Source organism: Antechinus flavipes, chromosome 1, assembly GCF_016432865.1.
Source record: "Antechinus flavipes isolate AdamAnt ecotype Samford, QLD, Australia chromosome 1, AdamAnt_v2, whole genome shotgun sequence".
In the NCBI taxonomy this organism is placed as follows: Eukaryota; Metazoa; Chordata; class Mammalia; order Dasyuromorphia; family Dasyuridae; genus Antechinus; species Antechinus flavipes.
The window spans coordinates 447927925-447946117 of record NC_067398.1 but is presented as its reverse complement, the minus strand read 5'-3'; the positions used below and the strand labels follow the sequence as shown (position 1 = coordinate 447946117).

General features: G+C 32.2%; 2 protein-coding genes across 2 annotated transcripts in view; both read right to left on the bottom strand.

The window, feature by feature from the left end:
- Positions 1–18193, bottom strand: part of STAU2 (staufen double-stranded RNA binding protein 2) — a 437835-nt gene that overhangs the window by 394831 nt on the left and 24811 nt on the right. Inside the window, exons 2-3 of the mRNA XM_051970039.1 lie at positions 3216–3421; positions 1862–1992 (exon numbers count right to left, since the gene is read on the bottom strand). Of these exons, the coding sequence (XP_051825999.1) occupies positions 1862–1992; positions 3216–3421 (337 nt within the window). The remainder of the gene's footprint in view (positions 1–1861; positions 1993–3215; positions 3422–18193) is intronic.
- Positions 3336–18193, bottom strand: part of UBE2W (ubiquitin conjugating enzyme E2 W) — a 157640-nt gene continuing 142782 nt past the window's right edge. The window contains exon 6 of the mRNA XM_051970046.1: positions 3336–3421. Within this exon, the coding sequence (XP_051826006.1) occupies positions 3402–3421 (20 nt within the window). The 3' untranslated portion in view covers positions 3336–3401. The remainder of the gene's footprint in view (positions 3422–18193) is intronic.

Here is an 18193-nt window from a genome sequence, read left to right as displayed (position 1 = left end):
ACTTTAACCTACAACAGTTGGGCCCTAAAACACTGAAAAGCATACTTAGAATTTACTACTTCTAAGACTTAAAATCTGTAAAGTCCCACTACTAAAACAAAAATCTAAAACACTAAAATTCAGCCCCACTGAAAATAATAAAAAGGGCAAAAAGTAAGTTATCAAAAATATTTCTTCCTTAAATTCTACTGGACAATGTATAGATGTTAAATATAACAAATTTAAACAATGTTAAAAATGATAAATTTTAGTTTTATTTTATTTTATTTATCTGAACTACATTTAGAAAGAGGTGCTGGTGAGCAATTAAATAATAAAAGATTAAAGCACAAAAAGAGGAAAGGGAAGTAAAGAGAACAGATAATAAATAATCTTCATAATCAATTCCTATATTGAGATCATAATCTCAAATTTCCAAGAGCAAATGATTGATCTCAAGCAATAACATATACTAAATTCTAATGGACATGGTAGCTAAATACCATACTGAATAACGAATAAACTGTAAAAATTATATGATAGAACATTTTATTGTTTATTAATTTATTCTTAAATACATTTTAAGAAGGTACACAATGTAAATCTGATCCAGATTTTTTTGTAAAAATGATTTCCCTTTAAAGATTTCTGAATTAATGAAGGTAAAAGGGGACTTACAAATTATCTTCAATCCCCTTGAATTACAGAAAAAAGGAAGTAGGGCCAGAGAAGCAAATGATTTGTCTAAAGTCATAATGGTAGTAAGTGGCAATGAAGAATTTAAATCATTATTGTGTAAAGAGCCTCTTTTTTCCACTAATGTTTTCTCTTAAATAGATTTTCCTTGCCTAGAGCTTAAATGATCAATTTATTTATACTAAATGGGGAGAGAGTAGCTATAAATAAAATCCTTCACATATTTCATCTTCTTGTTCATTAATTAAAAATAACAAATTTTAGTTTTATTTTATTTTCTTTATCTGAACCACATTTAGAAAACCGTGGTAGTAAGCAGTTAAATAACAAAAGATTAAAGCACAAAAAGAAGCAAAGACAACAGACAATCCAAAATTTTCATAATCAACTCCTGGAAAATTGTTAATTTGAAGGTTAATCCTAAAATGTAATTGTGTGACTATGCTATCATAATCTCAACTTTCCAAGGGCAAATGATTGACCACAAACAATAAGATTTAATTAATATAGTTTGACATTTATATTTTTAAATTTGTCATTTAAAAACTAAGATTTTTTTAAAGTGCAAATATAAGATAGTATTATGGGAATATGCTTTAAGAATAACTTATTCATTCTAAATTGTTTCCTTGGAAAAATAAATACACAGATAATAATAAATCATTTGGTTTCAATACTAACATAGCCAATATAATATGAATTAGTTGAATCTTATAAATAAAAATCACATTGGATAAGATTGTTAATTACAATCACTAAAGAAAAGACTCAATTTCTGACAGTTTTTAGAATGAAGAGAAAAGTTGGGTTCACAAATATATCTGGATTCATGAGTGTTAAAAGAATTTGCACTTTATAGATCTAGGTATTACAGATAAATAAACAAACAAACAAACAAACAAATAAATGAATGAATGAATAAGCATGATAGATGGGAATTAAAGAAGGAATATTTATTTTCAATTCATTCTACTTTTATTCCTACATTACTGATCTCAACACAGAAACAATGATTTTAGCCTCCATGTTTCTAACCTTTCCCCATTTAAAAAAAAAAAAAAAATCCCAAAAAAAGAAAAAAATTAAGATTATAAATTTGATTTGTTTTACTAAGCAGGTTGCAAGACCATAAAATCACCTATTCAGAACTTAAGGTACAGCTCACAACCTAAAATGGTAACCTTACCTTGGCATGAGCAGGCCCTCTTTCATTCAGAAGCTTATACTGGGGTTGCACTCTATTGAAACGGGCTAATTCATTTACCAAACACATTGGAGTTTTCTCTTTGGGGTTTGCCATGTTATCTTGGAGAGGAGCTGTAAATAAAGAATCTGTAAAGTTTTGGTGGAGAAATACCTTCTTTACAATGTTATAAAACTTTGCAAAAATGAAAAAATATGTATTTTTAAAAAATATTTCACAGATTATTAATCTTAACAAAATCATACACCTGTATAAAATACTGAGTAAAATTTTTATAACTGAGAAAATCTTTATCTTTTCCATTACATACAACAGAAGTAATTTATCACTTAGAAAATAACTATCAAATAAAAACAAAAAGCTTTTCCTTCACTTCAACAACTAATAGTGCTTATATATGGCAGCATATTTATAAAATCTTTAACATAATTAAAAATTACATTAAGTGGAAAAATATTTTAAAGGTCAAATAATTTAAGTTTTAATTAGAAGTTTAGTAAAATATGTATTTTCTCATTAGACTTAATACAATTCTGAATCAGAGAATGTGAGGTGTAGAAGTTTAGAAATCTAATCCAATGGGGTTTTATACAAGATAGCAGAGAGGGAGGACTAGGAACTGGGTCTCCCAAATCTCTTCCTAATTCTCTGCCCATAACAAGTCATACTTCGATACAGACACACATCCACAACTGACAGTAACTAACTTGCCTAGGAGTCACACAGCTACAAAATGTTAAGTATCTGAACTCAGGTCTTCCTGACTCTCCACTGTATACCATCTAGCTGTCCCACCATCTCCATTTACTTTCAATTTTTCCTAATATATTGAGAACTGTTTCATTTTCTATACTGTGTTAATATGTTTTATCCTGCTTTTTCCTGTTATCATCTATGTAAATTTATAACATATAAAAATTATCCATGATACTAAATTAGTGTATTTATTAGGGGAAAGAAAGAAAAAAAAGGAAGGAAGGAAGGAAGGAAGGAAGGAAGGAAGGAAGGAAGGAAGGAAGGAAGGAAGGAAGGAAAGAAGGAAGGAAAGAGCAGCATTAATCACTGCCAGCTAATATCAAAAAAAGTTATAAAAAATGAAAAATGTAACTTGAGTTACAGCTTAGGAAATACTCAGAATAAAGAATAGGATATAAAAAAAAAAAGGAATATAATGCCTTCATTTAAAGCACATTAGTCATGAAAAATTTGGCTAAACTAAGCAATTATTTTTCTATAGTCTTTAGCATCATTCTTTTTGCAGGCTCAAATAATTGGATGTAATGGATTGACCAAAATAATGATAATGAATCGTTTTATCAGCAAATTACAACCTTACCAGGTAAGTTCTTAGAAGGAGGAGAATCCAACAGACCAATTATATGACTATTACAATTGACAGTTAACTCTGGAATTGAACCATTCATGGTGCCTTGCAGACCCAGAGAACTTGAAGATGTTAATGATGGAGATAGCACCGTAGGAGAGAGAGTAGATTCAGTGAAGTTTACTGAAGTCTGCATTTTTACTTGCCGCTGTTTATCACTGCAATAAAAACAAATATTTGGTAAATTATTCTTTCTTTTCAGAAAATTAATAAGATAAGGAAACTACAAAATGATTCAATACGAAATTTTGATGTTAACATTGTTCCCTTATTGCAGCAGTTCATTAATGACAAAATTACTAATCATTATGGAGTTATAATGCTAATGACTGACTGTAGCAAATGGTATAGGTTATTTAAATATCCATAATTAAAATAAGAATTTTTAAAAAGAAAAAAAAATTATCAGAAGATGCCCCAATCTTACATCACCTCACAATTTCATTCCTAGAATCACTGTGCAATATTCACATTTCTGCTATGCTAAAAATTTATGTCTTATACAAAAAGATATATAGCATATAAAAGTATAAGGACAAATATTATCTTAAGCTCATTTTTTTTCAAGAATAAAAATAAAGATGTTCATTTTTTTTTCCTTTTGACTATATTTTTGAGAAACAACAACAATCCACTTGGTTTGGGAATAATGTTCTGATTATAGGTAAAGAGAGCAGCAGAGTATAAATAAGTCATATAGTTACTTCACTCTTTAATAAAGCTTAAAAAAATCTATACTTACCAAACATAAATTATGGAATAATTATTCACATTACAAAAAATAATGCTAAAAGGGATTTTGCTTAATAATTTCTTTAAATATATCTACTCAAGAGAATTTCTTGCTTACAAATTTGACATAGTGTAGCCAAAGGAACACAACACTGAAGTATTGGTAGACATTGTACCAATTAAAAATGATGATCAAGAAGCTCTAAAATCATGTCAATTTAGCACAGAGGTTTTTTAACCTGAGGTCTACAAGCTGGGTTTTTGTTTTATTTCACATTGTGATAACTCTATTTCCATATAATTGATTACCTTTTATAAGTTTACATATTTTATTTCATGAACTTAAATACATTCTGAGAAGGGCAGACTTTATCATACTGCTAAATGGGTCCATGACACACCAAAAGAGTAAGAAACCCTAACATAGAAGGTGTTTTTGTAACTGAGCTTTGTAAGAGGGATTCCAAGAGGGAGAAGTATAGAGAGAGGGCATTCTAAGTATGGGGAACAGATAACAGCAAAGGTAAAAACAAGTCATGGAAGAGAAACAGAAAGGCCTTTGTGGGCAAAAAGAAAGTGCAGGAAGAGAGTAATATCTGAAGAAAGAAGAAGGATGTATAACAAGACCAAGTTGTAAAATGCTTTAAAAGGCAAACAGAGGATTTTTACTTTTTATTTTTTTATTTTATCCTGAAATCAACAGGGAACATTGGAGTTTAATGAGGAGAAAGTTGATTAAGCACAAAGGAATTTGTTGAGTAGGAAAGTATTTGCATATTAAATACTAACAAGATTTTAGAACCCATATTGTGTTTTTAACCTCCTTCAAGAAATAAAATACATATATCAAAAATAATGAATAATATATAATATTGCAACGCAGCAGAACATGGTAAATAAAAATCCAGTTTTGAAGTCAGGAAGACCTGAGTTCAAGTACTCCCTCTGATACATACTGGCTCTATGACCCTGAGGTTAAATCCTTTAACCTTTAAGTGCTCTAGGCAACTTGCAGTTTTATTTTGTTTTGTTCTTTAAAGTTTGATCACTATATTTCAATATGACTGGTTTCCTTGGCAATCATATATCTTTTATTTTATGTATTTAAAAACGTTATTCTGATGTAGAGTTCATTAGCTTCATAAGACTGCCAAAGGAATTCATGACTCAAAGAAAGATACGTTTGAGAACTTGACTAATGAGAGAATTTGTTATGCTTGATCATGTATATTTGCTACAAGAGTTTAGTTTTTCTTTTGTTTCAATGGGAGAGAAGAGAAAGATGAAACATGCTTGATAATGGCAGGGATGAAGGAAAAACACAGAAAAGATCAGAATTTATTTATTTTTTTAAATTCCTGTCTAAAATTTGTAGCATGATAGTAAAGGAGTCAACTTGTACCATTATAGCATTGGAAGAGGGAATTTCCTCCTCTAGAAGTTCCTATACTAATGAAAACCATGTTTTGGCCTCTATACATATATTACCAACGTATAAACATACATACATATATAAAAATATAAGTATATATAGATTATGTAGATTGCACATATAAAATGACATGTGTATATATGATTTCCACTTAAAATCATCTCCTGCAAAGGGTATACTATAATTCAGTTTATGTAGCAGTTTGGAGGACGATGAGAATATCTTTTATCTATCCTAAAAAATTTTAAGCAAAAAAGTTTAGCCAAACAAGTACTGGGCCTTTGCACAGTACTTTATGTAACAAAAAACCTGTGAGGTAGATAGCATTTCATAGAGACGCCCCCCCAAAAAAATATCCAGTATACCAAAACATATCATTGCCATTAAAACTCCAGATGATGATTTTGTGAACTTAAACCAGGAAAGAATTATAAGATTATGGATTTGGAGCTGAAGGGACCTCAGACCAATCTACACATTTTATAAATGAGATAACTGATATCCACAAGGCCTCATAAAGGGTGAATCACACCAAACAAGAGCTAGAGAACATTATGAAATACAAAATGCATAATTTTGATTATATTACATTAAAAATGGTTTTGCACAAACAAAACCAATGCAGTCAAGATTAGAAGGAAAGTAGAAAGATAGGAAACAATTTTTAAAGTTGGTGTTTCTGATAAAGACCTCATTTCTAAAATATACAGAGAACGGAATCAAATTTGAAAGAACATGTCATTCCCTAATTGATAAATGGTCAAAGGATATGAACAGGCAGTTTTCAGATGAAGAAATTAAAGATAATTATAGTCATATGGGGGAAAAAGCTCTATAGAGTGATTTCAGAAAAGCTGGGAAGACTTAGAGGAACTGATGCTGAGTGAAGTCAGCAGGATCATTTGTACACATCAACAACAAAATTATATGATGATCAACTGTGATGGACTTGGCTCTACTCAACAATGTGAAGATTCAAGACAATTTCCAAGTGCTCCAAATCACTACTGATCAGAGAAATGCAAATTAAGACAACTCTGAGATATCACTATACACTGTCAGATTGGCTAAAATGACAGAAAAAGACAATGCTGAATGTTGGAAGGGATGTGGGAAAACTGGGACACTGATGCATTGTTGGTAGACTTGTGAATGGATCCAACCATTCTGGAGAGCAATTTGGAACTATGCTCAAAAAGGTATCAAACCCTTTGATCCAGCAGTGCTACTACTGGGCTTATACCCCAAAGAGATCATAAAGATGGGAAAGGGACTGGTATGTGCCAAAATGTTTGTGGCAGCCCTGTTTGTAGTGGCTAGAAACTGGAAATTGAATGGATGCCCATCAATTAGAGAATGGCTGAGTAATTTATGGTATATGAATGTTATGGAATATTATTGTTCTGTAAGAAATGACCAGCAGGATGAATACAGAGAGGCTTGGCGAGACTTACATGAACTGATGCTAAGTGAAATGAGCAGAACCAGGAGATCATTATATACCTCAACAACGATACTATAGGAGGATGTATTCTGATGGACATGGCTATCTTCAGCAATGAGAGGATCCAAATCAGTTCCAACTGATCAGTGATGAACAGAACCAGCTACACCCAGCGAAAGTACACTGGGAAATGAGTATGGACCACAACATAACATTTTTCTTATGCAATGAGATAACTGTATATATATATATAATATATATATATATATATATATATATATATATATATATTATATATATATATATAGTATTTAACATATACTTTAACATGTTTAACATATGTGGGACTGCCTGCCATTTAGAGGAGGGAGTGGAGGGAGTGGAGGGAAGGAGGGGAAAAGTTGGAACAGAAGTTTTTGCAAGGGTCAATGTTGAAAAATTACCCATGCATATGTTTTGTAAATAAAAAGCTATAATAATAATAATAATAAAAGAATATTCAAAAATTTTTTAAAAGACAATTGTGAATCAAGGCATAGTATTTTCAGCTTTTTTGTTTTTTTCTTTCTTTTTCATGGTTCTTTCCCTTCTGGCCTGATTTTTCCTGCACAACATGACAAATATGGAACTACATTTAAAGGATTGTACATATTTAACTTATATCAGATTGCTTGTTATCTTGGGGGTGGAGTAAGGAAAAGAGGGAGAAACCTTGGAATACAAAGTGTTACAAAAAGAACATTGAAAACTATCTTTACATGCAATTGAAAAATAAAATAGTCTTGAGAGAAAAATAATAAATAAAATTTGAATTAATATTTTAAAAAATGTTCTAAATCACTACTGATTAGAGAAATGCAAATCAAAATAATCCTGAGGTACCACCTATCAAATTGTCTAATATGACAGAAAAGGAAAATGATAAATATTGGAAAAAATTGGGGAAATTGGAACACTAATGCACTGCTGGTGGTGTGAACTGATCCAATCACTCTGACGAACAAATTGGAACTATGCTCCAAAGACTCGAAAACTACCCTTTGTTCCAGGAATACCATTAGTAGATCTGTATCCCAAAGATGCTAAGTGAAAAGTGAGCAAAACCAAGATAACATTATACTAGTAACAACAAGATTGTGTGATGATCAACTGTGATGGAATTGGCTCTTTTCAACAATGGGATGATTCAAGGCAATTCCAATAGACTGGAAAGAGCCATCTACATCTAAAGAGAGAACTATGGAGACTGAATATGGATCAAAGTATAGTATTTTCACCTTTCTGTTGTTATTGCTGTTTGCTTACTTGCTTTTTTTCTTTCTTATTTTTTCCCCTTTTGATCTGATTTTTCTTATACAGCACAACAAATATGGAAATACGTTTAGAAGAATTACACATGTTTAACCTGTATCATATTGCTTACTGTCAAGGGAGGAGCATGGAGGGAGGAGAGGAAGAAAAATTTGGAACAAAAGTTTTTGCAAAGGTGAATGCTGAAAACTATCTTTGCATGTATTTGGAAAAATAAAACATTATTAAAAATAAAGAAAAAAGGGTGGTGGGAAGTGAGGAAACTTAGAACTAAACAAACTTTTGGAAAATTTAGGGCTAAAAGATTTATGGAATCTTATGAATAAGATCAATAAAAGAATATACATATTTCTCACCACCATATTGCACATCTATAAAATTTAGAACAAGTATTGGGACATAGATAAAAATGCATATAAGTGAAATGTGGAAATGCTAAAACACATTCTTTCCAGATAATAACACAATAAAAGCAGTTATCAATTTAGAAAACACAATCAAAAAACCAAACTTAAATGGAGATTTAATAATGAAATCTTAAATAACAAGTAGATAAAAAGAACAAAATATATTTGAACAGAAATAACAATTACAAGACAATGATAATCCTATGACAACATACCAACATTTCTGGGATGCAATTAAATTACTCCTCAAAGAGAAAAAAACCTTTAAAATTTCATATTAACAAAACAGAAAAAGAGAATTAGTGAACCAAATATGCAATTTTAAAAATTAGTAACCAAATATATCCAATATAAATATCATATAAATGAGGAGAAAATAGATAAATCAAAAACTAGGAACACCATAAAACTGATAAACAATTAAAAACTGATTGTAATTAAAGATTAAGGAAATATATATTTTTTTTAAATTTTGACTTTCTTCATTAAAAAAGGAGGAAAATATAAATTTACCCTCCACAGGTTCCCAAAGCACAGATCTGACCATTCACTACCTTGTTAAATAAATTCCAGTGGCTTTCTATTACTTCTTGAATCAATCAATCACTCATTTAAAAAGAATTTATTAAGAACTTTTTATGCGCCACCACTTAGAATACAAATACAAAGAATAAAACAATTTCTACTTCCAAGGAGCTTACATTCTAACACAAATTCTTTTGTTTGTATTTACAACCCTTCACAACCTAGCTTTACACTATACCTTTATAATAATCTTATAATTGTCCTCTTCCTAGCATTGTGCAGACTGTCCAAACTAGCTTTCTTATTATCTTCAAATACTGTATGCCATCCCCCCTCTCTCAATGGATTACACTCTCTCCTCACCTTTAGCTCTTATAAGTCCTCTGTTGTTGAGTTGTTGCTAAGTCATTTTTCCATCAATGTCCAACTCTTCATGACCCCATTTCAGATTTTCTTGGCAAAAATATTAGAGTGGTTTGCTATTCCTTCTCCAGCTTATTTTATAAACGACGAAACTGAGGCAAACAAGGTTAAGTGACTTAACCAGGGTCACAAAGCTAGTATCTAGGGCAGGATTTAACTCACCAAGATGAGTCTATCTGATTCCAGGCCCAATACTCTATCCACTAGGCCACCTACTTTCCTCTATAAGCCCTAGTTTCCTTTAAAACTGGACCCAAAGGCAATCTCCCAGAAAAGTCTTTCCTGATCCCTCACACTGCTAATGTCATTATAGTAGGTAAATTTTGTATGTCCATAAGGGCATATATAAATATGCCCATATATAAATATGTATGTTATATATGTTGTCTTGCTGTGTAAAATGTGATCTCCTTGAAAATAAGGCCTGTTTCATTTTTGTCTTGTGTTTTTAAGGCCTACCATAGAGTCTGGTTTACATTAGGTACTTAATAATTTTTTGTTTAATTAAGTGACTCACAATCTGGCTCCAATCTATCTTTGCATACTTATTTCACCTTATTCCATCTCACATACTATTTCAGTCAGAATTGCCTCTTTGCTTATCCCATACTACACCAATGGTCAATCTCCATAAAGACTATTTTTTACATGAAGAATGTTCGTCTAGGCCCTACATTTTGCCACTTTTATTTCTTCTAGAGTTTTGTCTCAGGTGCCATTTTCTATAAGGAGCCTTTCCTTAATGCTCTTCCATGTCCCAGTTTTCACTTTAGTCTACTTTACTTATTTTATATTTTACATGTTTCATATTTTATTCTCAGCATATATATATATATATAATCCCATAAAATGTAAATTTTTGAGAACAAAAACTTTCAGTTTTTCTTTATATCAGTATATATAAGATAACATATTTGTTGTTGAATTAAATCAGTTTCAAAACTTCATCTTTCTGACTTGCCTACTCTAGAGATGCTAACAAGTGGCCAACATCTAGAAATTTCCAAAATCCCTGTAAATACTTCAGAGACATTTTAAACTCCAGAATTTGCCACCTAAAATCATATAATCCCAAGGTATATCACAAAATTTGAGGTATCTTCAAGTCATGAGAAGTATAAGTGAAGTACTTCTGCTACTTCTGGTTAATTTCTCCAAAACCATCATAATCTTCTCACTGGTTTCACCATATTCTGCCCAAAACTAGGTCATATCTCTCCTCCCAGACAATTTGAGAACAAGCCATCATTCCACTTTGCAACTCTGGCTTCAGGGATGACATGGTCTTGTTTGTTTGAATTTGTTTCCTTAGTACTTGTACACTGCCCAGAACATGACAAATGCTCATTATATCTTTTTTTCATTCTTTCATTCGTTCATTTGAAAACTCCTAAAGCATACTAGATCTTTCAAAATGACCTACACCAAAAAAGAGTTATTTAGCACATTTTACAACTTACTAAAGGATGTATGTATGCATTATATTTATTTATATATGTATCTCCTTATTGGATTGTAAGCTACTTGAGGCTAAAAAGGGCTATCTTATCTAAATTTTATACCTACTCCAGTTTCTACCACAATGGTTTGCACACTAGGCACTTTGTGTTTGAATGTGTTTTCATTTCATTATACTTGACCTATTACTAATTTTTTGTGTGGTCAGAAGAATAAAATTAAGAGGAAAAAAAGTTTTTCATCTTTTCTTGGATGTGAGCTCCTTCTGGGCAGAAGCTACTTTATTTTCTCTGTATCTTACAATGCACTATCAAATGATCTTGTATATAACCTACATTTTACAAATTGCATTGAATTTAATTGGGTCCATTTAAGACTACAGGTTAGTTCCAGAAGATCCCCAAACTGCTTTATTGTTTTAACATGGATTATGATGCCACAGTCGTCTTCTGCAAATCAGAATCTGCATCGTTTTTTGAAAGATTTTTTTCTACTTAAAAGCTCGAATGGAGAGTCATTTCCAATAATTAAGCTAAAAGAATTTTGTTTAATGTTAGAGAGGATGGGAATGAGGCATAATTGAGAGAACTGCTAAGAACCACAGCACTGAGATCCACAGATCTCAAAACACAGAAACTTTAAGGTAGATGAGAAAAATGGCTTAGAAAAACAGAAAGAAAGGAAAGAGTCTCGTTTAGGAGGCATAGGGACTAAAGGAAAGACTATTTAAGATCTACAGTTGGGTATATAGTATTTGGGACAAATAATAATTTTGATATAGCTTAATTTTGAGACATCTACAATCATGCATATATAATTTCACTGACACTGCATTGATTCAGAAAGTCTAATTTAAGCTAGCTGAAATCAAATAGATGGTTTCCCAAACTCTAGTTAATTCTGTCAGCTAAGTGATAGACTTTGTGTCATATACCTATGTTTTATTCCTCCCCTTGGTTGTTTTATTAAATGTTATGGTTTTTAAGATTAGATATTACTTGAAGGAAACATATAAAAATTGAGTAGCATAAATTTCTTGAAGATGAAAGAACATCAAAAAGACTACTGATTTTAATCCCACTCAAAATTTACAGACTATTTACTCAAAACAGTCCTTGAAAAAATAGACTTGGCAAAGGTAAGCTTAATATCCAAGTAATTCAAAGTGTGGTTTCATGATGAAGAATTAAGAGATGTATCCAAATTGTATAAATTCAGTACTAAATATGTAAAACAAGTGATTGCAGCAAAAGGACAAATTGAATATTTAAAATATTATATATATATATAATCTTTTATATGTTGCAAAGTGTATTATTATGTTAATAAATTATTTTACTTTGTACCAGTTAATTTGCACATTGTTGTGTTATTTTGGGTTTAAAATGAAAGAGTCATAAAGACTATGAAAAGACTGAATTGAGAGATCTGATACAAAATATTTTGTAACCAAAAACAATATAAACACTATAAGAAATTACATAATCAGTTATTGCAATATAAGCTATTATAAAGACAAAGAACTGATAACATGACTCATAGCTAGGTAGAAAATGTGTTATAACTGAGTGAATCAGAAAGGAAAAAGGAGCTAAGAATAAGATATGGGTCTTTATGGAATATATAAAACCAGGATCAACTCTCAAAATGACTAAGTTTATATGACTCTCCTTTAATTTACTATTGTATTCTATCTTGCTTCCATATAAACCCCTTTAAAAAAAACTGTCATTCATTATTTTAGGGAGCAGGATCAAAGAGAAGGGAAAATTATTATGAACCTTCCCCACAGTCCAAATGAGATGTGAGGATCCCAGAAATAACAATAGTCCAAGTGAGAGATAATGAAGGCCTAGAAAAGGGGGTTGTATTGTGAGAAGAGAAAAAGGGTCTGATGTATCAGGTGTTGGAGTAGTAGAATTGAGAAGACTTAGAAATTGGCTGACTGTGGGATGTGTAGAAGAGAGAAAACAGCTTAGGATAATTTCTAGGTTGTGAACCTGAGTGACTAAGACAGTAATAGTACCTTCAACAGTAATTGGGAAGTTAGGTAGAAGGATAGGTTTTATAGGAAAGAGATTAATTTCATTGTGTATATATTTGGAGGGAAAAGAATGAGTTCTGTTTTGTCTAGTTTGAGATGACTATAGAAAACTTGGATAAAAATATGAATCAGTGCTATGTCAACACCAAATCCAGGTCATCTGCCTCTGTCTCCACTCTTGAAACTTCCAAAGGAATCCTGTATCAACCCCAGATCTACATTGCCCAACTGTGGCCTCTATATTTGCTCCACAACTTACCAGAGAGCCCCAGGATTTGCCTCTGGTCTCTGTCTATATCCCAGGGCCTTCTTGAATGTTCCAATTCAGATGAGACCGATTACTAATTGTTCTGGCCTCATATGCTATAAGCTATGTCTTCTTTTGTCTCTCCTTGCAATGAATAGGACCTCCCAGGCTTCCTAATTCCTAAGATCCATCATCTCACATGCTGCAAGTAGGATACAGAGTCAGCCTTGAACAAACGAATTATTTGCTTTCTTCAAAATACTTCTCATTAGTTACTGATATTTTGACTGAACTCATTCTTCAATGGTTAAGTCTTTCTCTATCATATTCTCAAAATCCCAGTGAATCTTAATTCCCAGCTATGATACTGTACAAACTCCATTCCATGCTCCTTTGTTCCCATTTTCCTCAGCTCTACCCACCAAATATCCAAATTATTTTCTCCATGACACAGTTTGTGATCCTTCAGCTACTAGTACCTACCTACTAATGCGACCTATTATTTATTTCATATATAATATATATTATCTTCTCTAGAAAATGTAAGCTCCTTATGGGAAAGGATTATTTGTTTCATTTTTTGAACGTTACTCCCCAGTGCCTATGGTGCCTGGCCCATAGCAAGCACTTAAAAATTCTCGCTAAAAGGCTAATTAATTGATGGGGTATTTGGAAAGATAGATCCAGGGGGCAGTTGAAAATAGAGGACTAAAGCTATGGAGAGAGTAGAAGCAGGGATATAAAATTCACAGTTGTCTATATAGGTATCGTTTTTTGAAGCCATGAAGAGTAATTACATAGCCAAGAGAGACTACAGAAAAGTAAGAAAAGAGGGACAAGGACAGAACCTTGAGATACACATTAAAGAGGGTAGATAAGGAGCCAGTAAGAGATAAGGAAAAAGTTCTCACAGACAGGGGAATACCTTAACAAAATCAAAGGAATACAATCTAACAAGTACTTTTTAAGGCACTCACTACAAGTACAATGCTAGATAATAACACAAACACTCAAGGGATTTTATATTCTACTGGATAGATATAACATGAAAGCACACAAATATATACACAAATAAATACAATTGTGTTTGGCTCAATCATGAAAGCAGACAAATTATATATATCCTGTGAGGTAGGTGCTATTGTGTTTGGCTCAATTCATTCCTCCCCCTCCCCCAAAAAAAGATGGAGGGAAAGGTAATTTGTCAATACAGAGGTCATTAGAACCTCAGTTAATCAATTTTTTACTGTTCATTAGTTTCAGTTGTGTCCACCTCTTCATGACCCATTTGGGGTTTTCTTGGCAAAGATACTGGAGTGGTTTACCATTTTCTTCTCCAACTCTTTTTACAGATGAGAAAACTGAGGCAAGCAAGGGTAAGTGACTTGTCTAGGATCACACAGGTAGTAGTTTCTGAGGTCACATTTGAACTCAGGTCTTTTTGTCTGCAGACCTGACACTCTATCTGTTGTATCTAGCTGCCCAATCAATCAATTAACAAGCATTATATAATCTACTGTGAGTCAGACTCTATCCTAGGCACTGAGGCTATAAAAACAAAATTGTAACAGTCCCTAACATCAAGGAGCTTATATTCCATTAAAAGAGTCTCAGTCTGTCTGTCTGTCTGTCTGTCTGTCTCTCTTTCTCTCTCTCTCTCTTTCTCTCTCTCTCTCTCTCTCTCTCTCTCTCATATATATATATATATATATATATATATATATATATATATATATGATATGGGGGAGGGGGGAGAAGGGGAACACACTAGTATCCAGAAAGACAAGAAAAGGATTTAAGAGCAAGAACTCTCAATTTGGGGTTCATGGTTTTTAAAAATATATATTTTGTTAACTATTTCAATATAATTAGCTTCTTTGTAAATCTATGTAATTTACTTTATTACTCTGAAGAGTTCACAAGCTTCACTAGACTGCCAAAGTGGTCCAGGATACAAAAATCATTAAGAACATTTGCCTTTAGAGACAATTATTCCAGTCGATCAGGTATTGCAGAAACCATACAGAGGATTTATAAGTGCTGGTGAGGAAGTAACTGTTAACAAATGTTTAGTACTCTCTATATCTATATATAGCAGTTTGGCTCATAGACCTCAAAGGAAATTTAAAAGTCATGTTGCAAAACCCCCTCAAGGAAACTTGAGGGCAGGAGACAATTCAATGACACATAGTGGTAATAAGAGTTAAGAAGTGAACCCAGATACTCTAACTCCAAATCTAGCATTTATTCCACAGTACCATGCTACCTACTGCAATGGATAAGGAAAACAGAAATATTTTAAGTAGTGGCAAGCTCAAGAGAAGGCTTTTTTAAGAATGGTATAAAGGTGAACATAGCAATACCCACCAGAGAGGGACAGGTTAAAGATATATTAGTGGGAATTACTGATCACTTATCACAAGTACTTGGAAAAAGACAGAAGGGCTTGGTAAAAGTGTAGTTAGCTATCAATAATATAAATGTTTGTTGCCTTGACTTAATTAAGCTCCTAATATGGATAAGTCCCTGAATAACAGCTAATGATAGATGCAAAGACAAAAATGAAACAATTATTGCCCTCAAGGAGCTTACATTCTACTACAAGAATGCAATATATGCACAAATAAATAAATGAGAACCCTCTAAGAAATAGAGTACACTAGCAACTAGAGAAAAGATAGCAGTATGCATGATGGCAGAAGTAAAATAAGCACTGTCTTGAAGTAAGCATAAGAATTCTGAGAGACAAAGATGAAGAGTTTATTCCAAGTTCAGAAGGCATCTTTTGCTAACCTACAGAGATGAGGAGAGGAGATGAGATGTCAACTTTGGGGAATAGCCATTAGCCCAGGCTGGTTTAAACATAAAGTACATAAAGGAGAGTAATATAAAATAAGTTTGGAAAGAAGTGTGGAACCAGATAATGATGGACATAGAAGACCAGGCTTAAAGGTAGATAAATTATTTGAAAAACAAAAGTGAGAAGCCATTGAAGGTTTCAAGGAAGGAAGGAACATGATCAAATCTGTGCCTTTCAAAAAAATTCTGGGCTGGTATTTGGAAGATAGATGGGAAAAAAGAAGACCAGAGACAGAAACACCAATTCAGAGACTAACAACAATCTTGGCTATAAAAGTTCAGGCCTTAAATTAAGGCTGTGTCTGTGGAGCACAAAGTAGGACTTAGAAACTGATGGTATATCATAATGAACCAATAGACTCAGCACAAAATATGATTTTTAAAAAAATTTTAAAATAAGCCTGGCATTTACAAAACATGACAAGTCAATGCTACAGAAAAGAACAAAGGCCACTTCTTCCTCTGAGGCTGGAAGACAGGAAAAAACCATGAGCAAGGACATTAAAAAAGTTAAAAGGAGACAAGGAGAGAACTTGAAGTCTATGACAAATAACATCAATTTTCTCAGTAAAAGAAATAATGAAATAATAAAAACTCAGGCAGCAGAAAGGAAGAGAAACCAAGAGGGCAATATTACCCCCTAACTGGGTAACTAATTTACAAGTAACTGAATTAACTGAAATATATTTCCATACAGAATTATAATGAAATCCATTCTTCCCTCATTTAAGGTTCATCATTTTCGCTTACATTGTTATAGTCATCTACTTATTATCAATAATTCAGCAATTCTTTTAATGTACTGGATGTGCAAGACACTGAGCTGGGCATTTATATTCAGATCTAAATTGGTAGGTAACCAAAATAGATTCAGAACACAACATGATCAAAATTGTTAAAAATAGACCAGGGACTGTAGGAGTTAGATGAGCCAATGCTACTGCAAAGGATAGTCATCCAATCAGTTGTCAAAGAGACTTCTTTCAGGTCCAGTAAGACTAGTTTCTAAAATTCCATAACTGATTTTTGCACCTTTATACATTCACAAATCCTCTAATTAGGAATAAAATCAGGATTAAAGAAGGCAAGATAGGAGTATGTTTGAAAAGTAATCAGAGGGTCTCTTTACAAGTGGTTTACAGGGTCGCTGGTTCTTCTCACTCATCATTTCATATCCTTGTCTTCTCACACCCAACAACATATAACTATCTACTGTGTGTAGAGCACTGTATCAGGAACAAAAGAAAGTACAAAGTTTTAGAGTCCCTGAACTCATGAAGCTTAAAGTCTAGAAGAGAAATAATATATTTGGCTATAGATATATAGATCATTATAATACATAATGCAATATACATGAATATCACAGAAAGTACAAAATCTAGTGGTACAAGATACAAGGTTGTTACTGACAAGAAATATCATAGAAAGAGGCTTCTGAGATTGTCTTTAAAAAAATATGTAGTAATTCAACTGACAATATGGGGAGAAAGTTTATTATTTCCAAGCAAAGAAAATAAAATGAGCAAAATTACAGACAAGAAAGAGCTGGATGTGCTCAAAGAGCAAGATATTGTCTACTTTTAATGAAATAGGAAATACATGAGTGGAAATAATATAAAATAGATCTGGAAAAGGAGAAGAGTATTTATGTAGGGTCTTCACTGTTAGGCAAAGGAATTTTCTGTACACAGTGTAAACAATTTTCTGTATACTGAAGATTTCAGAGAAGATAAGGAATACAATCAGCTCTCTGTACTAAAACTGGTAAGAAAGGTAGATTAGAATGGAAAGAAGGTAATATATCTATTTTTTAAAAGTTCTTAGAAGTATAATAGATAAAGGGGACCTGAAAAAGAAAAAATAAAAGGAACTAGGAAAAAGAAAGTGAAATTTTTTTGAGCACAATGTTCTAGAAATCTCAATGGATACATTTATAAGTAGATCTAAATCTAGAACCAATCTAAACCAATTGTCAAATGTACATGGTAATAGCAAAACTCTACCATGGCAACCAAGTATATAATAGAGAACCACAGAAGGAGAAATGA